The 21,422-nt window shown below is 40.7% G+C and overlaps 1 protein-coding gene across 31 annotated transcripts in view; it reads left to right on the top strand.

The window, feature by feature from the left end:
* Window positions 1–21,422, top strand: part of ERC1 (ELKS/RAB6-interacting/CAST family member 1) — a 272,618-nt gene that overhangs the window by 160,355 nt on the left and 90,841 nt on the right. For 18 of the 31 annotated variants that reach the window (XR_015285955.1, XR_015285954.1, XR_015285953.1 and 15 more), the window contains 2 exons: window positions 3,488–3,619; window positions 18,733–18,893. Coding sequence is in view for 25 of the 31 variants with exons in the window: in XM_086886160.1 (XP_086742286.1) it covers window positions 3,488–3,619; window positions 18,733–18,893 (293 nt within the window). In the remaining 6 variants the exon portion in view is untranslated. Of the gene's footprint in view, window positions 1–3,487; window positions 3,620–18,732; window positions 18,894–19,782; window positions 19,992–21,422 lie in introns of those variants that run through there. The other 13 variants (XR_015285957.1, XR_015285956.1, XM_086886167.1 and 10 more) reach the window with 2 other exon arrangements.

Genomic DNA, 21,422 nt, shown 5'->3' with positions numbered 1-21,422 from the left:
AAAAACGTGCTGGTGTGTCTAAGGGCTCACTTCAGTTTTATCTACTAATATCAGACAGCAGCTTATATTTTAAAAAGTCACTGACATACCAGCCAGTTAGTCACAAATCAATGGGCTAGGGACAAAATAGCTCTTTAAGAGTCTTTTCAGGCTATGCTGCGCTAATGGAGGTAGAAAAACTTGTGCTCAGTCTTTCCTTACTGGGTGGGTTATTGGTATTAAAATTCACCATTTCTAGGCAGTTCATTCCAAGTCAGCCTGGATTTTTAACTTGTAACCATCTATCAGATAGGTAAAAGTTTATTATTTTAGGAAAATTAATTATGTGTGAATATAGATTTTTCAAATGCAGGTAACTGTATTTTTGGTGTCACCAGTTGTTCCTCCTGTCCCTCAAGAGTTCACCTGTCTGACTAGAGCACTGTATGGTGCCATGGTTAAAACAGTGTTGAATTCACCTCTGAAATGCTTGCCTGGAATGATGAGTGGATGTGTTAGAATGTTTTATTCTGCATTCTTATTTTAAAGGAGTTTCCATTTTAAATGCCACTGTTGAAATGTACAATTCCCATTCCTGTTAATTAACATTCACTTGGCTATCCATGAATGATACATCAAGGAGTAAATTACTGTAAAGGAGTAAATCATAATTACTCTGTCATGCAGATAGGCAAATAAATATTCCCTATATCTGAAGTGGTCAGTATTCCTTGCAGAGCTTTTTGTAACCTTGTTATTAATTTTTTTGATGAGACTTCATTTATGCTTATCGTAACCATAAAGTAATTTTGGAAGATGCTATCAGTGTTCCTGAAAGACTCTGGAAGTACAAAAACACGTTAAGCAACTCCTGGTTTTGGAATGCAGATCTCTCCATTTGTTTCTTTAGAAAACATCAGTTTCTTGCCCTGTGGATGCACCTTGGAATGTGCCCATCAGCAGAAAGCTGCTCTGCTTGCAGAGCCTGACAGCTCCTGCTGCTGTGCTGGTGGCTGAGCAGGAGCCTTGCTCTTTTAGCAGGGCACTGGTGCCTAACAGGAACCTTTGCATCTCTGCTTGAACATTCTCCTTGAAAGGAGCAGTTTTGAGACTGTCAGAAATGGTTTTCCTGCAGCTACCTTTGGGGGTATGGGGCTAGAAAGCAGGAATCAAGGAATAAAATTTGTTTGTTACATTCCAATGACTGATTTTTTCATCATGAAGGTTGCAAAGACAATTTTTTTCCGAGTCAGTCCTCTTTTTCTTTATTCTTTATATGGTTCAAAACTCTTCAGGTGTAAGTGGAAAATTAAAATCCTAAATACAAAAGGACAGAAGCCAAAAGGGGTACATCCGACAAAGAGCAAGATGCCAACAAATAAAGGCATTTTTGATTCTTCCACTGCTGCTGGGATGGCTAAAAAGCCACATATTAACTTCAGTATGCATTAACATCTCACCAGAACCCTGTGATCCAAACCAATCTGAAAGACAAGAAACGCAGAAATCTCGGGTCAAGCTGCTCCCTTGCAGTGGATTTGTCAGCAGCCATAGTGCAGGGCATCCATGGTGCAGGACATCCATGGTGCAGGACATCCATGGTGCAGGCCATTCATTCATGGTGCAGGGCATTCATGGTGCAGGACATCCATGGTGCAGGGCATTCATTCATGGTGCAGGGCATCCATGGTGCAGGACATCCATGGTGCAGGACATCCATGGTGCAGGACATCCATGGTGCAGGACATTCATGGTGCAGGACATTCATTCATGGTGCAGGGCATTCATCCATGGTGCAGGGCATCCATGGTGCAGGACATTCATGGTGCAGGGCATTCATGGTGCAGGGCATTCATTCATGGTGCAGGGCATTCATGGTGCAGGGCATTCATGGTGCAGGACATCCATGGTGCAGGACATTCATGGTGCAGGGCATTCATGGTGCAGGGCATTCATGGTGCAGGACATCCATGGTGCAGGACATTCATGGTGCAGGGCATTCATGGTGCAGGACATTCATGGTGCAGGGCATTCATGGTGCAGGACATCCATGGAGCAGGGCATTCATGGTGCAGGACATCCATGGAGCAGGGCATTCATGGTGCAGGACATCCATGGAGCAGGGCATTCATGGTGCAGGACATCCATGGTGCAGAACATCCATGGTGCAGGGCATCCATTCATGGTGCAGGGCATCCATGGTGCAGGGCATTCATGGTGCAGGACATTCATGGTGCAGGGCATTCATGGTGCAGGACATCCATGGTGCAGAACATCCATGGTGCAGGGCATCCATTCATGGTGCAGGGCATCCATGGTGCAGGACATTCATGGTGCAGGGCATTCATGGTGCAGGGCATTCACGGTGCAGGGCATTCATTCATGGTGCAGAACATTCATGGTGCAGGACATTCATGGTGCAGGGCATTCATGGTGCAGGACATTCATGGTGCAGGACATTCATGGTGCAGGACATTCATTCATGGTGCAGGACATTCATTCATGGTGCAGGACATTCATGGTGCAGGACATTCATTCATGGTGCAGGACATTCATGGTGCAGGACATTCATTCATGGTGCAGGACATTCATTCATGGTGCAGGACATTCATGGTGCAGGACATTCATGGTGCAGGACATTCATTCATGGTGCAGGACATTCATGGTGCAGGACATTCATGGTGCAGGACATTCATGGTGCAGGACATTCATTCATGGTGCAGGACATTCCAGGCATTCTCCTGCAGAAGCAGGAGAGACACATTTCTTTTCCTTGCAAGACTAAAGTTAGGAGAGTCTCCTTCACAAATAACAATACCATTTTTTTTGTATATATACTTTTTTAAGTTCTGCTGCTTGTAGAAGCCAATCAAAGATATTTTTCTGAGGAGCAGTATGTTTTCTTCAGTGGCCTGAACATATGAGGCACATCTGAGCTCACAGCTGTGAAGATGCTCTTCAAAGAATAAGTTTTTAGGGAATACTTGAATGTCTGAGATTCAGACAGCCCAGATGAATCCTTCATAGTTCCTAGATAGCCTTGGGTGTAAAACTTTCTTTGAGACTTAATCTACCAGTGGAAAATTCTGTTGGGTCAGTGTTTGCTTTCCTCCCTCTTCACGTGGAAATGGCGAATTCCAAAGCTCAGTTTCCCTTCTTGCCCTGCCTGCTGCAGAGTGTGTGAGCACCTGCCAGCTTCCTGCCACTTCTGGCTTCTCTGCTTCTCCACAACTGCTTACTAATCCTCACTTTCCAACAATCCTTGCTTCTCTCTGCTGTATAATCTGTGGTATATCCACAGCAGGCAAGCACTTCGCTGGATTTCTCCTTCTCTTTACTGCAATCTTCCTCTTGCATCCCTTCATCATTCTTTCCCTCGTGTGAAGATTATTTGCCTGCAATGTGCCTTGGGAGGGAGAAACACGTTTTGGTTGGCTTAAAGCTTGGTTGGTTAAAAGGCTGTGCTCCCAAACAAGTGGTCTTCACCTCGTCTCCCGTCATTTTCCAGGACAACCTGCGTAAAAAGGATGATCGCATCGAAGAATTGGAAGAGGCACTCAGAGAAAGTGTTCAGATAACTGCAGAGCGGGAAATGGTGCTAGCACAAGAGGAGTCAGCCAGGATCAATGCTGAGAAACAGGTCTGCAATCTTGTCAAGTCACTGCTAGCCCTCCTAGGAAAGTAACCAGACAGTAAAGTACTAATTTCCCTGCTTTTCTGCCTGAAACACAGCTGGCTTTCTTTGCTGACCCTGTGTGTCTGTCCCACCGTTAGGTAACAGAGCTCATAAAACCTGCAAAGCTTTCCTAGTAAGCTGTATTTCATAGGTAAGATTTTCTTGAGATTAAAATCAAAATATAACCTGTCCTGAGCTTTTGAAATGCTGGTGTGAGTAGTGACTCTCTGCTCTGTCCTGCCTGTGAAATCTGCCTTCCTCTGTGTAAGGTTTACTTACATTTACTGTCTTGTTCACTGAATGCATTTGAAAAACAATGGTTTTTATTAGCCTGGTTGTGTTTATGGAGCACAGTCTCCTTGCACTTGCAAAGCAGCTGGTTAAAAAGACAAATCCCTTGGCTGGAGCACACAGAAAACACACACTTGTGTACTGGAGCCAGAAGCTTTCAGGTGTTAATTGATTCTGTGCCACTGGTCAGTGAAGAATCACAGACATGCCTGATTTTAGCTCAGGTAAGTGATCATCCAGAAAGCACACCCTAAGGGATGGACAAATCCATGAGGCTTTGATAAGGCTTGTGAAGCAGAAGCTGAAAACTCTTACTTTTTGTGAGCCTCTTCAGTGTTTTTCACTGTTCCTCAGGACAGTAATTAGCAAACAGGAGCATTTGGGTAATTGCATTTCAGTGGAAGAATCTCCTTGTCTTTGTTATTTACTTAACAGCACCTCTGACCAAGTGCACTTTAAAACATTTTAAGAGTTTTTTTTTCTTATCATGCGTTCTTGTATCACAGGCTTTATGAAAAAGAAGTAAAAATCCAAGTTTTCCTGAATTGTTTCTCTGTGAGCTGGAGTCAAGCTCAGCTGTTTGCTGAGAGATGTGCTGAGGATAATTCTGGTTGCTGTATTTGAGCATCCTAAAACTTTGAACCACTTTGAATGAATTAGCCTTTAAAAAAATAGCATGAAATAGAAATGTTGACTGTTGAATGCCACTTCAAAGTTTAGATCTCCTTGAAAGGAAAACACCTGACAAAGCATTGGGTTCTGTGATGAGGCACAAAGTAATCAAAGTGGTATGTGATTTCATGCCTAGGTGTTAGAATGTTTTAATTCATTAGTTTCAAGACAAAGTGACCATTTTTATATCCTTTGAGCACCTAGAAGCTGGTGCCTCTCTTTGTGCACCTAGAACTCAGAGAATATAAAAAATATATAACTAGAAAAATGTATTTTATAAATATAAATATAAATATAAATATAAATATAAATATAAATATAAATATAAATATAAATATAAATATAAATATAAATATAAATATAAATATAAATATAAAAATATATAAATATATAAATATATAAATATAGTTGGAATTGGGTGTAATGAGGAAGGGAAATGCACAGCCAGAAGATCAATAAACCATCAGGGTCAAGAGGGAGATTGAGAACAAAGGAAGAGAGCCAAGATGAGTAAGATTTGTGGGTAAAGATTGATGGAATATGGTAGGTAACAGCATAAAAAAGGACAATAATTTGGATGTAGCAGTGCACACAGAAGTGAGGGAGAGGAGGAACGGGGATGGAATGAGAGCAGCAGTATTGGAAGAAAAAAAAAGTTTACATCTATGACAGCAGGGGCTTACTGCAACAGAATTAAAGAGAATTAAACAGAATTAAAATTAAATAAAAAAGAATTAAAGAATTAAAGTGCACCTCAGAGCAGTTATGGTTTTTAAAATGTGAGCAACAAATCTGCACAATGGGAAAGGATCTGCAGAGTCTTGTTCTAGAGCTGCTGAGCCCCACTTTAGGCTCAGGATTTTGTTCTGCTGTCAGTTCAGTGCTGCCAGGTATATTGAGAGTGGTGGCAAGGAGATGTTTTCCCACAGTGCAGAGGAGACTTCCCTTCAAATGTTTTTCAGTGCACATTCCTTCAACTACTTTTAAAGAATGTCCTCTTTGTTTTATTATGGCCTGTGGAAGTTCTTTGTAGAATTTTGGAAGATAGACACAGGTATTACTAGAGTTTTAAAATGCAAGACTCCATGTTATACTGTCAATGGCAAAGTGAAAAAAAAATGGACTTTAACAAACCATAAAATAGGTTATGAATATCCTCAGAGCAAGTGTGAGTGATGTGTGTGATTTTTAAAGCATTGCTGTTGTTCAAACTGATTGTAATTTGCTTTTAACTGCATGCTTTTTCTTTCCCTCTTTTGTTTATCTTGTTTTCTACCATTCTGCCACTTCACTGCCTGTCTGAAGCTTTTTAATGAATCAGTGCATGAGCTCAACCATTTTGGCTTTAGGTGGTTCAAGGTATGAGGACATCTCATTTGTGTGTGTGCCTCTGCCCCGATAGCTGGTGGTGTCAGTGTCACCTCGTGCTGTGTGGTCCCACCCTCATCACCTCATGGTGTGTGCTCTTGTGCTATTTTATAGGCTTCACATTTGAATTACAGTGTCCACAGAGCCACCCTGGGTTTCATGGTGCTCATATATCCCTTCTGGATTGAAATTGTCCTCTGGTTAATGCAGTGTTTGGAAATATCTTGTCACTGTGCATCAGCTGTGCCAGTGGGTTAATTGTGTTAACTTACAATTAATTGTGTTAACTTACAATTAACACAGATTGTGTTAACAGTCTGTGGATGCAAGATGTCTCCTGCTCACTAAAGCTTTCTGTTTATTTCAGGATTTTAAACCTGCTCTTTCTTTCATCTTTCCCAAAACTAAAATTGGGCATTTCCTGCTGGGAGCATTGAATTTGGCATTATTGAATTTGGTTTTATTATCCCTGCTGACCCTGCCATCCACAGGGCAGACGAGGCAGTCTTGCATAGATGGATGTTTCTTTTGAATAATACTGGTTTTGATGGTGCACCTGCTGAATTCTCTATGTAAAAATACCTAAATATGTATTCCTGTGGCTGTGCCCACCAGTTCAGCCCTCTGAAGGTGTGTGCAGACTGCTTTGTAAGTGCTCCCATAAGGCTGCAGCTAGGATTTCTCAGGTAAACACTTCTATCATAAAGGGTTTTTTATTAGAGATGGAAAATGGAGATTCAGGCACTCTTTCTGCATTAACCAAATCTGAGTTTATTTTAGAAAAGCTATCATTATGTTCCTCAGGAGGGGAGGGAAATTCCATGGAAGTCTTTCCCTGCTCAGAAATCCAGCAGGAGTTTTGCTCCCTGAGAAAAACTCTTGGAAGTTTTCTTTGACAAGAGGCCCCTGTCTTGTTCACTGTCCTGGTGCATCTCACCTTCCCTTCTGCTTCCCTGGAAAGCTGCCTTGGTCTCCATGGAAGAGTGGGACCCTTTTTGTGAAACCCAAGCTGAGGTTCCTTATTGGAGGGGATAGTTCACAAATGTTTTCTGACCTAAAATACCTCCTGACAGCTGAGGAAGCATTGACCTGTGGGGGCTGGACTGAGAAGGGAAGGCAGGAGTTACTGAATAGTATTGCTAATAATATTTTTACCAGAAACTTATTGCAGCCTTTACAATGGGCTCCTGTTTCTCTGGGTGAGATGGTGCATTGCCTGACCACAACATACATTTCTCTAGCTTACTTTATTTCCTTCAGATTGGAAAAGCAGAAGATTTTAGAAATTTAAATAACATTCCTGCTGATAGTGGTGCAGCTCTGTTCTCTGGTGAATATCAACTCCTGCTTAAATGCACTCTCTGTGTAGTATCAGCTAACATTTAACTCCTTACCCTAAAATGTAATGGCAAATAAACACATAAAAAAATGGCCATTACCTCATCATTCCCTCCTTCCTTCAGTAGCTACTTAAACTGAAATTTTGAAGTTGGCAGTCTGATCTTGACACTTTCCATCAATGTTTTTTGAAGTTTGAAGTTCTCAGCAGGACATTTTAAATGAGCTTAAATAGCTGTATCTTTGTTCATGCACTGTGTCTTTTTATCCTGCACAGGGCAGATTTCTCTGCTTTCCTTACTTAAGGAAAAAATAAAAGATTGAATATTGTAAAAGTAATGTATTCTTTAAATGTATTTTCTTACTCTCATTCCTTTCTCCTACTGTGTCTGTAAATTATTTCAGCAGGTACACATTACATGTCAAATATATTGATAAAAAGACTCCTTAAATTCTCTATTCTGAATTCTTCTATTCTCTAATTCACACATGCCTACTTCCAAATTGGTATGTGTTTGTTAAGGAAGAATGAAGATGAAATAGGTTAATAACTCAACCAGAACCTCCTTCCCAGTTCTCTCCTGTTTCTCTGCTGTAAATACAAGCTCTGCAAGGGTTTGAATGTAGAGCAGAGCCTCCAGGAGCTTTCTGTCCCACCTGTGAGTTACTGTGCAGGAATTCTCACCAGCTTTTGAATGCTGCCTGCCATTTGCACTTCCATCAGAACCCCACTCTGGTTTTAACTCCTTAGAAAATACAGTTTAGACTACAATGCATTGTAAGAATGGACTAGAAACTACATTTACAACAGATTTATCTTATATTGGATGCTGTCCTATCAAGTACCTTCTAAAAATGCAAAACAAATTAAAACACATCTTCTTTTTTGCTGAGCATTCTGTTACTGAAATCCATCTGAAATATTTTCTCACATGTGTTGGGAAATAATTGGAATTGTTTCACAGCACAAATTCTGACACACAAAGTTAATTCCAGCAGGTCCCTGTAAATGAAAAACACAAAGTGGAATTTCTCAGGAACCATTTACCTGTAGATGTTCTCTGAACACCACAGAAATGTCAGAGTTCTGATTGCTCTGTAATACATGCTGGACAGTTTGCTTTTAATGAATGTTTTTGTCTCCTGTATCTCCTAATGAGAAATTTGATAAACTAAGAGGCTGGAGATCAATCAAGGCAGCAATCCAAGGTATGGCTTGGGGGTGAAGGTGCTGGAGGTTTTTTCTAAGATTCTTTTAGGGAGTTTACATTTTTTTGGCTGAACTTCTCTTGAATATCTTCTGAAAAGCTCTTTTCTGTAAAAGTCTGCCAAAATCATTTTGGCTTTTGAGTGTGTGTATATATATACATGTGCTAAGTAATTCGAGTACTTAGTTCATATTAAGTAAAATTCTGTGCTGAAAATTTATGTTTTGTTTTACTGATAAAAATTTTGAAGAGCTTTTTAAGTCAGTGTCAGCCCAAAGTATAATCTTAGCATTGTTTTCCAAGAGATTTGCTCTGTTCTTCTGTCTGATTGTTCTGCTTGGGTTAGAGAAAGCATTTTGGGTAACTGAGGTTTGCACTGGGTCCCTGTCAGTGAAAATGTTTGCAGCAATTTTTAGGAGCGTCTCCCTAATGTTGCTTCTTTTCCCTGGATATTTAAATGGATTACATAACCTTTTCCTTTAAAAATACACAGATTTGTACTGAGTCCCACTCCCTGCAAGGGAGAGGTAATTGGGTTTGTGATTCCCTCTGCATTCAGTAATGCACCTTTGCAGAGGTGGAAGCAGAGTGGAATTTTTGCTGTCTCAGTTGTGTCCAGCTGTGCTGAGCTGGGGGCTTGGGAGGATTTTTTTGCAGAATGAACAGAGAGAGAAAAGATGACTATAAAATCATTCCTAATGACCTGGAGGCAGAGATCTTTTTCTAACATTAGGGACAAAAAAAAAACTTGTAAATCTTTTAGAATCATGGAACTGTTTAGGTTAGAAAAGACCTTTAAGATCATGGAGTGCAGCCATGAACCTGACACTGCCAAGCCACCACTTCCCATGTCCCTGAGCACCACATCTACCTGTCTTTTAAATTCCTCCAGGGATGGTGACTTTGTTTTTGTTTAATTTGTTGCTCTCGTTTAAGGTTGCAAAGTGTCAAAATTTGACGACTTTCAGGAGAATTTGGGACACTGAAAGCATAATTAACCTCTGTGCAAAATATACATTGAGCGTTTCTCCACATAACTCACCTTTTCATTTAATGAAATGAGAAATACTGATGGAAACTTATATATAAATTTGGTGCAAGTGCTGATTTTAAGATCATTTTGTCTGTATTTTTATCTCTTTTTATTGTTTAATAGACAAATACTGATTTCACATGATGCATTTTACTAGTCAGGTGTTCTAGACAAAGCCCTACCTTGGCATCTCTCTGCCTGTTACATTATTTTCTTGAGCACCTACCTCTGGACAGCATTTGGTTTGTTGTGGCTCAAGAGAAAATCAAATTCTTGCAGGCTTGGTTACATTAATGCTTGCTTGTAATTGTGAGGACCCAGGCAAATGCATTTGTTAATATTTGTTTAAGCTATTTGTGCTTTTTCCATTTCCATTTCTTTTCCTGTTGCATTCTCTGTGATCTTAAATGCAAGTGTGATCCAATAATGTGTATGTTAAAGCATTAGAAAAGCCCATTAGACTTGAACATTAGATTAATGAATTGGAAAATATAAGTTCTTTTTCTGACATAATTGATTTTTTCCCCCAAATCCATGAAGTGCAAGAACAGAAACTGTTTTCCTTTCCAGAGAATTCTTCTATACAGAAAAACACAGAAGAGTGGCAAGCTTGAGGTTCATGAAATTGAGGATGCCTCTTCATTTTGAAATATTTCCTACTCACACAAAAACTTCCAGACTTTCCTGTACTGCTGTTTGCCATCTGATTCCTTCAACCCTTCACTGAATTTCACTCTGAATTCAGTTGGCTCCAAATAGTGGAAGTTCTTTATTTTTTAATAGTTATTTATTAGATTTATTAATATAACATAAATATTATATATATATATAAATATTATAAATATAAAAATTATTTTATTTATTTATATTTATTTTTATAAATATTTAAAGTTATTTATTGCAGTTAGGTTCTGCTATTTGCTTTCTGTTAACTACAATGCTAAAGATCTGCTTCCACAGGTTTGTAGTGGTGGAAACTTTCCTGAGCTTGCCAATGAGACTGTGATTCTTCAGTTTGCCACATGTTCAACCTCCACATGGCAGTGCATGTGCTCTCATTTATTTATGTTCATGATCCTTAATGTCTTTTGGGAAAAGAGTGTTAAAGTTGTGTGTGGAATCAGTTTTTCACTGCTTGTAGTGAGTTAATACATCATCCCAGAATTTTTCTCTTTGGAAAATCAAGCTGGGCTATGTAAATTGACAGTCTCTGCTGTCAATTAAATATTTACTTTGAATATTATTCAGTTAGGTCTAAACTGTCTGCCCTAGTGACATGTCCTAGTTAACCTGAAGCTGTCTGAGGTGCAGCAAAATGGAAATCAGCATGCTCTGCAGAAAGCTGCTAAAAACCTGCCAGAATCCTTGGGCAATTAGTCTTGCTTCTACCTTAGCAGATGTAAGCTGAGAAAAGGCAATTTCTTTCCAAGGTGGCAATGTTTAGAGCTGTGGCTGGAGTATCTTGAATGAACCATGGAATTATCTGGGGGGTTTTGTTTGGGTGTGATAAATTGTGCCATCCTGTGAGCAGCGCTGCACAGGGTGTGTGCTGCATTCCAGGGGCTCTGCCTCTGCAGAGATTTATAAAAGGTGACCAAAATCCAGGTTTTTTCAAGGTGAATTGTTATTCCTGGTGGTTGCTGCTGTATTCCCAAGGGCTGGGAATTGCTAGCCTTGGAAAATAAACACAAAGCAGTTTCCTGAGACTGCAGATCCATGTAAAGTAAAACAGGACAGCTTCCTTTGGAATGGTTGTGTGGATTAAAAAACATAATGAGAATGTTTTGTTGGATAATGGTTTCACTGGAGGAAAATGTGGAAATAGAATTGTAACTTGTTACAGTCTTCAGACGCCAGTGACTAAGTTTTCTTTTCCTCAGTAGAAATCAGAATTCAGTTTTCACTTGCTTTTTTTCAAGGCCTGACTCAAATATTTTGTGTTCAGCAGAGGCAATTACTGTTTCCTTCTCAGGAGCTCTTGTCCCAGCAGGAGGCTGTTGCCTATTTTTGTAGGTTGTAGCCCACATTTAGGAGACAGAACTGTCAAAACTACCTCCAAACACCCTAACAGGACACAGCTGTGACTTACTGAGTCCTGAAGGCTTTGGAGTTTTATCTTTCCAGAACATCTGGGAATCCTGATTCCTCTTTCTTCACACAAAAACTCGGTGCTCTGGCTGCAGGAGCAAAAAGCTCTTGGTGAGTCCTGGAGTGAGAAACCCCTTGGCAGGAGCCTCTGTTGATGTTTGTGTGGCTTCTGCAGGAGGAACACGGTCATGGCAGATGTCTCTGGTCAATCTCATCTATTCTTCCTTGCCTAGAGCCATCAGTGGAGACAGCAAGGAGCAATGGGGAGCATTAACTCCTTTCTACTATCAGATGCTCTTCTTGTAATGAAGTTTTTGTTGGGAGACCAGCTCATGGAAATAAGAGACATCAGCTGTCTAAATATCTCAGTTGCAGTGATAAGAAAAATTGCGTTCATCTGCAGTATCCTGCAGCTTTTCAGAGCACAGGCTTTTGTTCTCTTTATCTTGCTCCTCTCCTTTTCCCCATTTAATAAGGTAAGAGCAGAACAGTGGCACCAGTTCTGTGAAGCCACCAAGACACTCTGTTTTATCAGGGATGCTGGATGTACAAAATCCAAACCACCTAAAAAAACAAAGGCACGAGGACTTAAGGAAGCCACAACACAGTAATGTAAAGAATGAGAAAGTTCATCCCTAAAATTACTGCTGTATATTACAGATGCTGAAAAGACCCTGGAGAACTGGTAATGCACCAGCCATTTTCACAGCTTCAGCACTCACTCCCCTCTTTCCTGCAAACAGAATCCTCCTCCCTGTGACTCTCCCTTTGAGGTGCAGGTAGAAGTGATGGATAGAAACATCTTAATTACTGCATCCTGTGCACTGGTGCTGGATAAGAGGGAATGGAAGCCAGAGCTCCAGGCTGTGTGCTGGGACAGAGCCACCCTGCTCTGCACCCCTCTGCTGTCGGTGGGGCAGAGCTTTCAGCTGGTCTGTGCTTGAGGGATGTCCTTGCCTTACAAATCAGACATTGCTGGAAGGTTTTTCTTGTTATTGTTTACTGATTTCTCTCCTTTTCCCCTGATATTTTTAGCTCTGAAAAAGCTATGCCTAACAGTTTCCTCAATATCTATGGGAGTTTGAAGCTTGTTCCCTCAATTCAGAATAGCCAAGCATTTAGTTAAGTGTCTTGGATGTAGTTTTTAGGAGTACCTTAAAGCCACCCTACTGCTTTAAGGAAAATGGGGCTATGATGAAACCATAATTCATTTCCCTCTTATTTTGTGTAAAGGTTTATTAGCTTGTGATTTAAGCAAACCATCTGGTCCTGCTGGCAGTCCAAGTTATGTCAGACTCAGAGCTTTCTCCCTGTAATATGTTACTGCAGGCACTTAAATTACATGCCTAAGTCCCAAGTCTGGCCTGTGCTTTTTCCATGTCTTAACATCTGTTCTAGGAAATTTTTCTGGGATCCAAACAAGTTCAGATGGAGCCAGATCTCTTGTCCTTCTTTTCATGTCTATTTCTTTGCCTTTTGTGCAGGCTAATCAGTTCAACCAAGTAAAAGATAATGCAGAAATTTGCAGTCCCTTTATCATTTCAGCAATGTATATAGTGAGATAAACAATACTTTAAAAACTCAAGAGCTGTAGATAAACAGGAGACTGTCATCTGAGAGTGACACTTTGAGAAATGTTAATTATTTTTTCAGTCCTTCTGATATTCTTTCTACTGACTTTTAACTGCAGGGTTTTTGTTTTGCTTGCCTAATTAATTTTGGGCAAAACTACAGATTCCTATTGCATTTTGTCTTGCAATGCTAATTCCTTGTTTATACAAAACAGGTCTGTGTTTAGCAAATAAATAATTTTAAATATACTTGTGAGCCTGCTGAGGTGGTTTTGAAAAGATCTCTAGTGATTGATTTATACACAGATCATGGAAAATGACCTTTTTGGTTGGTACCTGTGTCCTCTGAAGGTTCAGCACTTTGTATTCTGCCTGGAACTTCTGAACACAATCACAAATAGAAAAGCAGCTATCCCATAGCCTGCTGTGTCTGTATGTATATTGAAAGAACTGGAATTTCTTTCCTTCAATCAGAAGCATAAAAACAACTCCGATTCCAGGAACGCAATTAAATATTAAAGTGTGTTCCTTCCATTTGACCTAAAACACTGTATCTGCAGCCTGGGAGCAGGGATCTCAGTGTTACAGTCTTTTTGAGAATTCAAACTCCCAGACTGGGAAGGGGAGGGAGGGGATTCTGCCCCTCTGGCTCTGGAGAGAGCCCAGCTCTGCAGCCCCAGCACAGGGAGGACACCACCCTGCTGGAGCAGGTCCAGAGGATGATCAGAGGAGATCTCTCCTGTGAGGAAAGCCTGGGAAACTCAACTGCTCAGTCTGGAGAAGGCTCTGGAGAGTCTGCATTGCAGCCTTGAAGTATAGAAAGGGGACTTGAAAGAGAGAGAGATTCTTCCCCAAGGTCCCTAGTTACAGGACAGTGGTTTTAAACTGAAAGAGAGTAAGTTTCTCTTATTTATTCTCTTACTCAGTCAGAATAAGTACTGGACATAGGGAAGAAGTTCTATATAATGAGCACGGTGAGACCCTAGAACAGATTGCCCTGAGAAGCTGTGGATGTGCCATCACTGGAATTATCAGGGCTGGGTTGGATGGGGCTTTGGTTTCATTAATCCAGTGAAGGGCATGGCAGGAGGGTTGGCCTGCATGGTCCTTAAAGGTCCTTCCAACCCAAACCCTTCTGTGCAAAAACGAGAACCAAACAAAGATACACAGTGTCTTCTGTACAGACTGATAATCTGCAGGTGAGAAGAAGCCTCACCTAACACAAAGTGTATTTTAGATAGAGCACCAGTGATTTGCTATCTTTAATGCCAGCCATATCCATGTGGATTTGGATGCATTCATATCCCAGCACTTGAGACTGGAACATTCTCCTCTGTGGTGTCTGTGCATTCCTTAGCCTTCTCCTCATTCTTGGTCTCTAAGCAGGGGTTGCATGGGTCACCATTTCAGAGCAGAGCCTCTGCCCCTGCAAGTGTATTTTCAAGTGCACAGCACTGTGCTCTTTTTCCCCCCACTCTGATGGCTCTGCCATTGCCTCTTCAGGCTTGCACAGTCCCTCTGTGGTGACTGACATGGTGTTACCAGCATTCATGATGCATTTGTGGCTTGGATCATCACCCAGGATTGCTCTGCTTCTCCAAAAAGGTGCAAGCAGAAAATTAATCTCTAGAACTGTCCTCTGAGAGGGCTAGAGAAGCCTCTTCCAGTTTTTTGTGCATTAGAAAAGTTATCTTCAGGTGATGCTTTATCACTGAGGAGAGCTCTCTGTGGGAGGAAAAAAGGTGCATTGTGATGTGAAGAAGCTGAAGTGTTTGGGGATGCTGAGGTGCCATTAGTGAGCAACCTGTCTGCATCGACTTCAGGTCAGAGTCTTTGGGCTCTGATCTTCTGAGGCAAACAGTAACAAGCACATCAGCTGATACAAGCATTTTCCCTGGCCTGAAATATCGAAATTGTGGCTCAGGAATTCTTAGCAATGCATTAGTTCTCATGTAGCAGGTGAGGGAACTGCAGCTCACCTGTCCTGATCACCAGAAATCATCCCAGGGGCAGAGGTTGGCAGGATTTCCAGCCTCAGTAATATTTTGTATATACAGCCCCTTTCTCAATTTTGCTGTCTTTTTACTGGATTTTGGGGAGCTTCACCAAGCTCTTTGCAAGCCCCTGGCTTGACATTACCCAATGGCCAGAAAGGTTTAGGGCAACCACAAATATTTGGAAATAATGGATAATGGCTCTGTCTGTGCTAAAGGCTGGGTTTTGATTTGCATTTGGAGGAGCCTGAAATAACAGACTGTAGGAGCAGGGAGGTTAAGATAGTAGATAGAATCCTGAAAAGAGCTTCAGGATTGGTTTTTTTTTGTTATTAAATAATTTCTTTGACATGATAGATGAACTTCTGTTGCATTGCCATTTCTCTCCACCTTGCTTTCATGTTTCCTAAGGAAGGAGACACAATTCTGTGCAAACTATTTGTCCTGTCTTGACATTTCCCTTTTCTGCTGCTCTGAATCCCATCCTGAGCTAATTGACATTCTTTGCCTTCTTTCACATAGTTTGTTCAGTCTCTCAGGAAATCTCTCCTCTAATGGAAACTTATTTCAGCATGATGTTCTTCCTTAAAGATAAGCTGTCACCTGCTCAGGTCACTTAAGGCCTAAAAACAATGAACAAATAAGTCTCCATTTAAGTTCTCTGCTCAGAATACATGAAGACCTTTCTGGCCTGTCTGCAGAGAACTGAGTCATGGCTAAATTGAAGATGCACCTTATTTTATATGCTGTCATTTGAGCAAGGAGTGGCAAGAAATCTTCTGAAATGGGTGGAGACTTTCTAGCTACGACTGACAGGGCACGAGCTTACCCACAGCTAAATTGAAAATGTCAACAGCATGTCTCTGAAAATGCCTCAGCGTGCCCAGAGCTCTGGTTTTGGCAAATATTTTGTCTTTATTATATAATTATCTGCTCTCAGGGGACAAAATTGAAGAGTAGATGTGAAGTTTTTTGTGTAGGCTAAGTTAGATGTGCGTTGCAAGTAGTTTGCTTCTGGTGAATATTCCTGTGTCGTTTCCCACAGGACTGATTACTGGGACAGGTCTGCACTGAGATTCAGAAGCTGCCAAATAAAATGTTTTGTTTTGTAGCAGTTTAATTGAAATAGGCCCTTGGACTATCTACAAGCTGATGAATCTGAACAATGAAGTCTTTGCTGTGAGTACAATCATCGCTATTTTGGTGAACTTTGTCTTTAGTGAATTACTTGACAAATGGCCCTTGCTGGAGAGCTTGGAAGGTAATGACAGTTCTGTAAACCAAGCTGTTGGCACAGTTTAAAAGCCCCTCACATTCCAGCCATTCCTAATACATGATTAGATCAATTTTCTGCTGGCCTGCAGAAATAGGAGCTATAACCTGAGAATTCAAAGAGTTATCAAACAGAGCAGGAGATAAAGTACCTGCAGTAAGCACTGATAGGAGACAGAGTCAGCCCTTGCCACCTCTCCCTGGGAGCCTTGGCCCAGAGATCAGGCTCATGTTTTCCAAACAGCTCAGACTTGTCACAGACCAGGCAAAGCAGTCCTTGGGTGTCAGCATCACAGCCCCTGAGGGCTGGCAGGGGGAGGAAGCCTGCCAGAAATATTTCAGATCTGCTGATGGAGAAGATGTTGCTGCAGAGATTGTTTTATCTTGGCAGCTGACAGATTGACACTTTTGTCTGCTGCAGCTGGCTGGGGGCTGGTTGATGGGAGGTGGTTTTCTGTTCAAGCCCAGGGGTTTAGAGCTGGTGTGCCTCTTTAAAGGAGAATGGCTGGGTAGGAATTTGTGGGGCTATTTCTGATCCACCCACAGAAAGCAGAAACTCATACCCCAGCAGCTGATGCTCAAGTGCACCTTCATTACCCCATCATTTTTTAAGAATCAGTTTCTGTCCTAGCAGTATTATTGCTGTTCTTTATTTCTGCAGCTCTTCTTTGCATTCTTTCCTGATACATTTTCTCTATTTCATTTTATGGGGTTTTCTCTTAGTTTTAAAAATTGTCAGATTTTCTGATCTTGTTTTGTGCACTAAACACTAACAAAAAAAGAAAAGTTTGGTTATTATATCCATGCTTGGCAGTTTGGACTACTTCTCACTGAGGTTCTCTTTTGGTCTGGTGATTACCAGATGAATTCTTGGCTGTTCATTTTCAATAGGGTGTGGTAATTGCATATTTAAATTGTTTTTTATTTAGTTTGCTAAGCATAAGAATTACCACCTTTTGGCAGCTGCATTTGAATGGAAGTAGAAAGGCTTTCTGCTAGATTTTTATAAATCTCCTAATTCTCAGTTGCAATGTTTCTTGTTCTGGCACCAATTGAGGATGGAAACCAGTCTTATTATCCATGTTTGTCCTGAGCCATTAGCTCTGCCTTTAGGAGTACAGCATTTATTAAAGCAAGTTACAAACTTCCCTCCTACAGCACCTACATAGCAAATGACATACTCAACTCTCCCTGTAAAAACATACAATTAGAAACTGAGCTTGTTGTAAATTCAATAATTCACTTCCAGGATGGATCAGGAGTTGATTGTTATGGGGGGGGTTTAGAGGCAATGTAGTGCTGTGCTTGCATACTAAATTTATACAAATATTTGATTTTGCACAGCAGTAGCATCTGAATTTCTCCCATTAAAAGCACATTATAAAATTGTTTATGAACACTTGGTTGTGATGGAAAGAGAAAACCTACATGGAAGAAGTCAGTGAAAGTAATGTGTGCCATTGAGCTTTATTATAAAATTATTAAAGCACATCCAGAAGTTTTTGAATTCTGTATGTAGCTAGATTGAAGCATGTGTTGTGATTTTGCATGTAAATTAGTGATAAATTTCACCTGAGACAGAACATGTTCTGAGTGCAAAATGAAATGACTCTTCATTTATGGGAAATGTATGGCAGAATTCATAATCATGTTGACTCTGAATCTTTCCAGTTTGCTGAGGGTAAGAGCATTGTTCTGCTGTACTTCTCTGCCATCAGCAGCTCTTTGAATGTCTTACGTTCCTAAATCCCAACGTGTGCCTAAAAAGCATTGTTCAAATGGTGTTTTGAGGGAAATAGCCTCACATTTTTATGGGAACCCATTCCTCTCCCTGCTTCAGAAATGTTACCTTTCTTCTTGAAATGCATGTGTAGCTTCTCTTTAGGCCTCATTTACAGTGGAAGTTTTTTATCCTTTTGCTGTTTTATCAACGTGTTTCATTTAATACCTCCCATTTTTGTGGGCCAGGTTTGACATTCACAGGCCATCCTCTTCTCCCTGAGCTGCATCTAAAAGAGAAATACAGAGGAGCTGAAGGTTTGTATTGCAGTGGTTGTGTTGCAGTGACCAAAGCAAGCTAACTCCTGAGCTGTGCTTTGTTCAAGTGTGCTTTGTTCCTGTCCACAGCACTGGATCTGTGCCCTGCTGACCTTTCTGCTCCACTTTGCTTGGGACATTCGGTAAGTTCCCAGCTGCTCACATCAGTTTTTCTCTCCTCCTGTCTTCTCCAATGATGTTTCAGGTAGAAGAGCTGATGATGGCTATGGAGAAGGTGAAACAGGAGCTGGAGTCCATGAAAGCAAAGCTGTCCTCCACACAACAGTCTTTGGCTGAGAAGGAAACCCACCTGACCAACCTACGAGCTGAAAGAAGGAAACATTTGGAGGAGGTCCTAGAAATGAAGTAAGTGTCTTCTTTTATTATTTGTGGGTGTGTTTTATTGGTGTCTCTGCATTTCTTTCTGATCCCTGTTCTAAAGACAGCCCCTGCATGGGTAGGTCTCTGCAGATAGCAGAGATCTGAGATCAGTCAGGCCTTCAGAGCTGACCTCCAGAGACTGCTGACATCACTTTCACACTCCCTCTAGAGCTCAAAAACATTTCTTCCTTCTCATTGTTTACAGTAGGCTTCTGTTACTTGCACAACAGCATCTTCAAAGATCCTAAGCAGCTATTGGGACTGAATTTTCCTGTGTCTAATGAATGTGCCCTCTTGCTTTGAGCAGCCTGTAACTGCTTCAAGGTAAGGTGCCAAGTCAGTGTAGCAAATGACAACAAAAAGAGGGAAAAGATAAACATAATGTCAGGTGTTTGTAATGCTAAAATCAGACTGCAGATGTCTGGTCTGCTCCAGGATTTTTCAAACTCGTGCAGATGGTTCATTAGCACTGGAGCAGTTTGAAATTCTCTAACAGTCAAACTTTTCTAATCATCCTTACACACGGAAGCCTGGATAAAACCAAGCTTTGAGGAGCTGGGGAGAAGAGAGAGGGATTAGACTTCTCAGGCTTAAATACTTCCTCATTTCTGACTCTGCATTACAGATAAATAGTTACCCTTAGTTTAGGGAGACATGAATCCATTTAGTGCAATGATGGATAGTGCTGCCAGCAGTTCATTAGAAACACTTTCAGTTGTTTAGCCAGCCCTGAAGAGAAGGAACATTTTTATTGGCAGGACTAGCAGTGGTTCCTCCACTGTGGTTTTGTGAGCCATTATTTATTTATTTAACTATTCTACACTGGTTTCTTTCCTTTCCCTTTTTTTTTTTTTTTTTTTTTTTTTAATGAAAGGATAGAAAAACAGCTGTTACAAAATGGAAAGAGGTGGCTTAGATCTTGAAACTTTAACTTAGAAGTGCTGTATAAAGTGGGCCAAGCTTCCCCAGCTTCATATTCAGCTACAACAGTTTGATCTGGACCTGGCATAAGGATGTTGGAAGACTGCAGTACTTAAAAGCCACACTTTTTATTTTTAATAAAAAAATTTATTGAGCTATAAATTTGACTGCCTTGAGAGTTGCTGTGTGGGGGGATGGGAAGAATAGCTCTTGAGGTGATGTGGGAATCCAAAGCAACTGGAGATGTATCCCATATCCAATCACTTGACAGTGCTTTCTTCTGCCAAAGTGCTCTGCCAAACCTCCTCATTAAAATCTACACGCAGTGTACTCTGTCTCCTGAAACGTATTTGGAATTGTGTGTAGATCCTTTAATATAACTACTCACTTCTAAATGATGACCTCTCTTAGCTGTGTAAGTTATTGTTGGAAAGTTTCTGCAGTGAAATGTGGTATCAGGGACTGCCTGAGCTGGTAGATCCATTGTAGCTCAGAAGGAAGAACACTGGAGAGAATGGTAATGCTGTCAGCACATGGAGAGAGAGATGGAAAAAGCATTACATTTGTATGGTTAACTAGCTGAGCGTGTTTCAGTCATAGCTGCTCTGTCTTAAAGTTCTATAAAGCTGCCAAAGGCATCCAAACTTCAAAAACTCACCCTCACCGTGAGACTCTGTTGCAAACAAGTCTCTACTGAGGACTCCCAGTCAATTAAATATCTTATTTTATATACAGAAACTCCAGTGTATTCTTTCTTGCCCTGCTTTCCCAGCCTATGTCCTTTAGGAAAAGCACTCATTTGTTTTCTAGTTTTGCAAAATTTTTCTCCTTTTGTTGAAGTATTTATTACTATTTCAACTGAAAAACACCAGGAATTGAATGAGTGGTGAGTTTTGTGAAGCAATTGGCTGCTTTTGGAGTTCTTAAGGAGAGAAATAGCTGTTGTACAGATGGTGTTCAAAGGGACAGTGAAGCAATATTGTTTCCTAAGTTTTAGAGCATGCTTCAGCGAGTGGGACGAGTCTGAGGTGCTCAAGAGCAGCACTGATTAAATTTGGGATTTGATCAAGGTATAGATTTAACAACCTGGGCCCTGCAGGCAGCTCATGGGGAGCAGACAAGAAAAACAGCTGAGGAGATTCTAGATACACAGTGAAATAAAGTGTTAAAGCAACAAGGGGACTGCAGAAAGTTACCTCTGGGTTTCAACAGGAAGTTGTTAGATATAATGCTAGTGAAAATACATGTTTAAAATGCTGTTTCTTGGAGCAGAACTTGTGTTTACTACTGACTCTGTAACCCTGAGAAGATCATTTCACACTCCTCAGGGAATAGTGTGGCACTAGAATAGCTCAAGTGTGAATTACTCCAAGCAAGAAATTTTACTCCTTGAAGAAATACTATGTATTTTTAAGCCCTCTTCCTTTAAGTCTAATATTTTCATTTTCTTTAAAAAAACTTTATTGCAAATAATTATGAGAGAGGCAGATAATGGTCTCTATTTATATCACCAAATCTGATCTACTGTAGAGAAATACTAGTGAACTGCTAGGATTTTTGTTTTGTTATGTTTTCTTTAAGAAGTTCTAATGT

The sequence above is a fragment of the Cyanistes caeruleus genome, chromosome 4, assembly GCF_971803275.1.
Source record: "Cyanistes caeruleus chromosome 4, bCyaCae1.hap1.1, whole genome shotgun sequence".
NCBI classification, from domain to species: domain Eukaryota; kingdom Metazoa; phylum Chordata; class Aves; order Passeriformes; family Paridae; genus Cyanistes; species Cyanistes caeruleus.
This window is presented reverse-complemented; position numbering and strand designations above follow the sequence as displayed.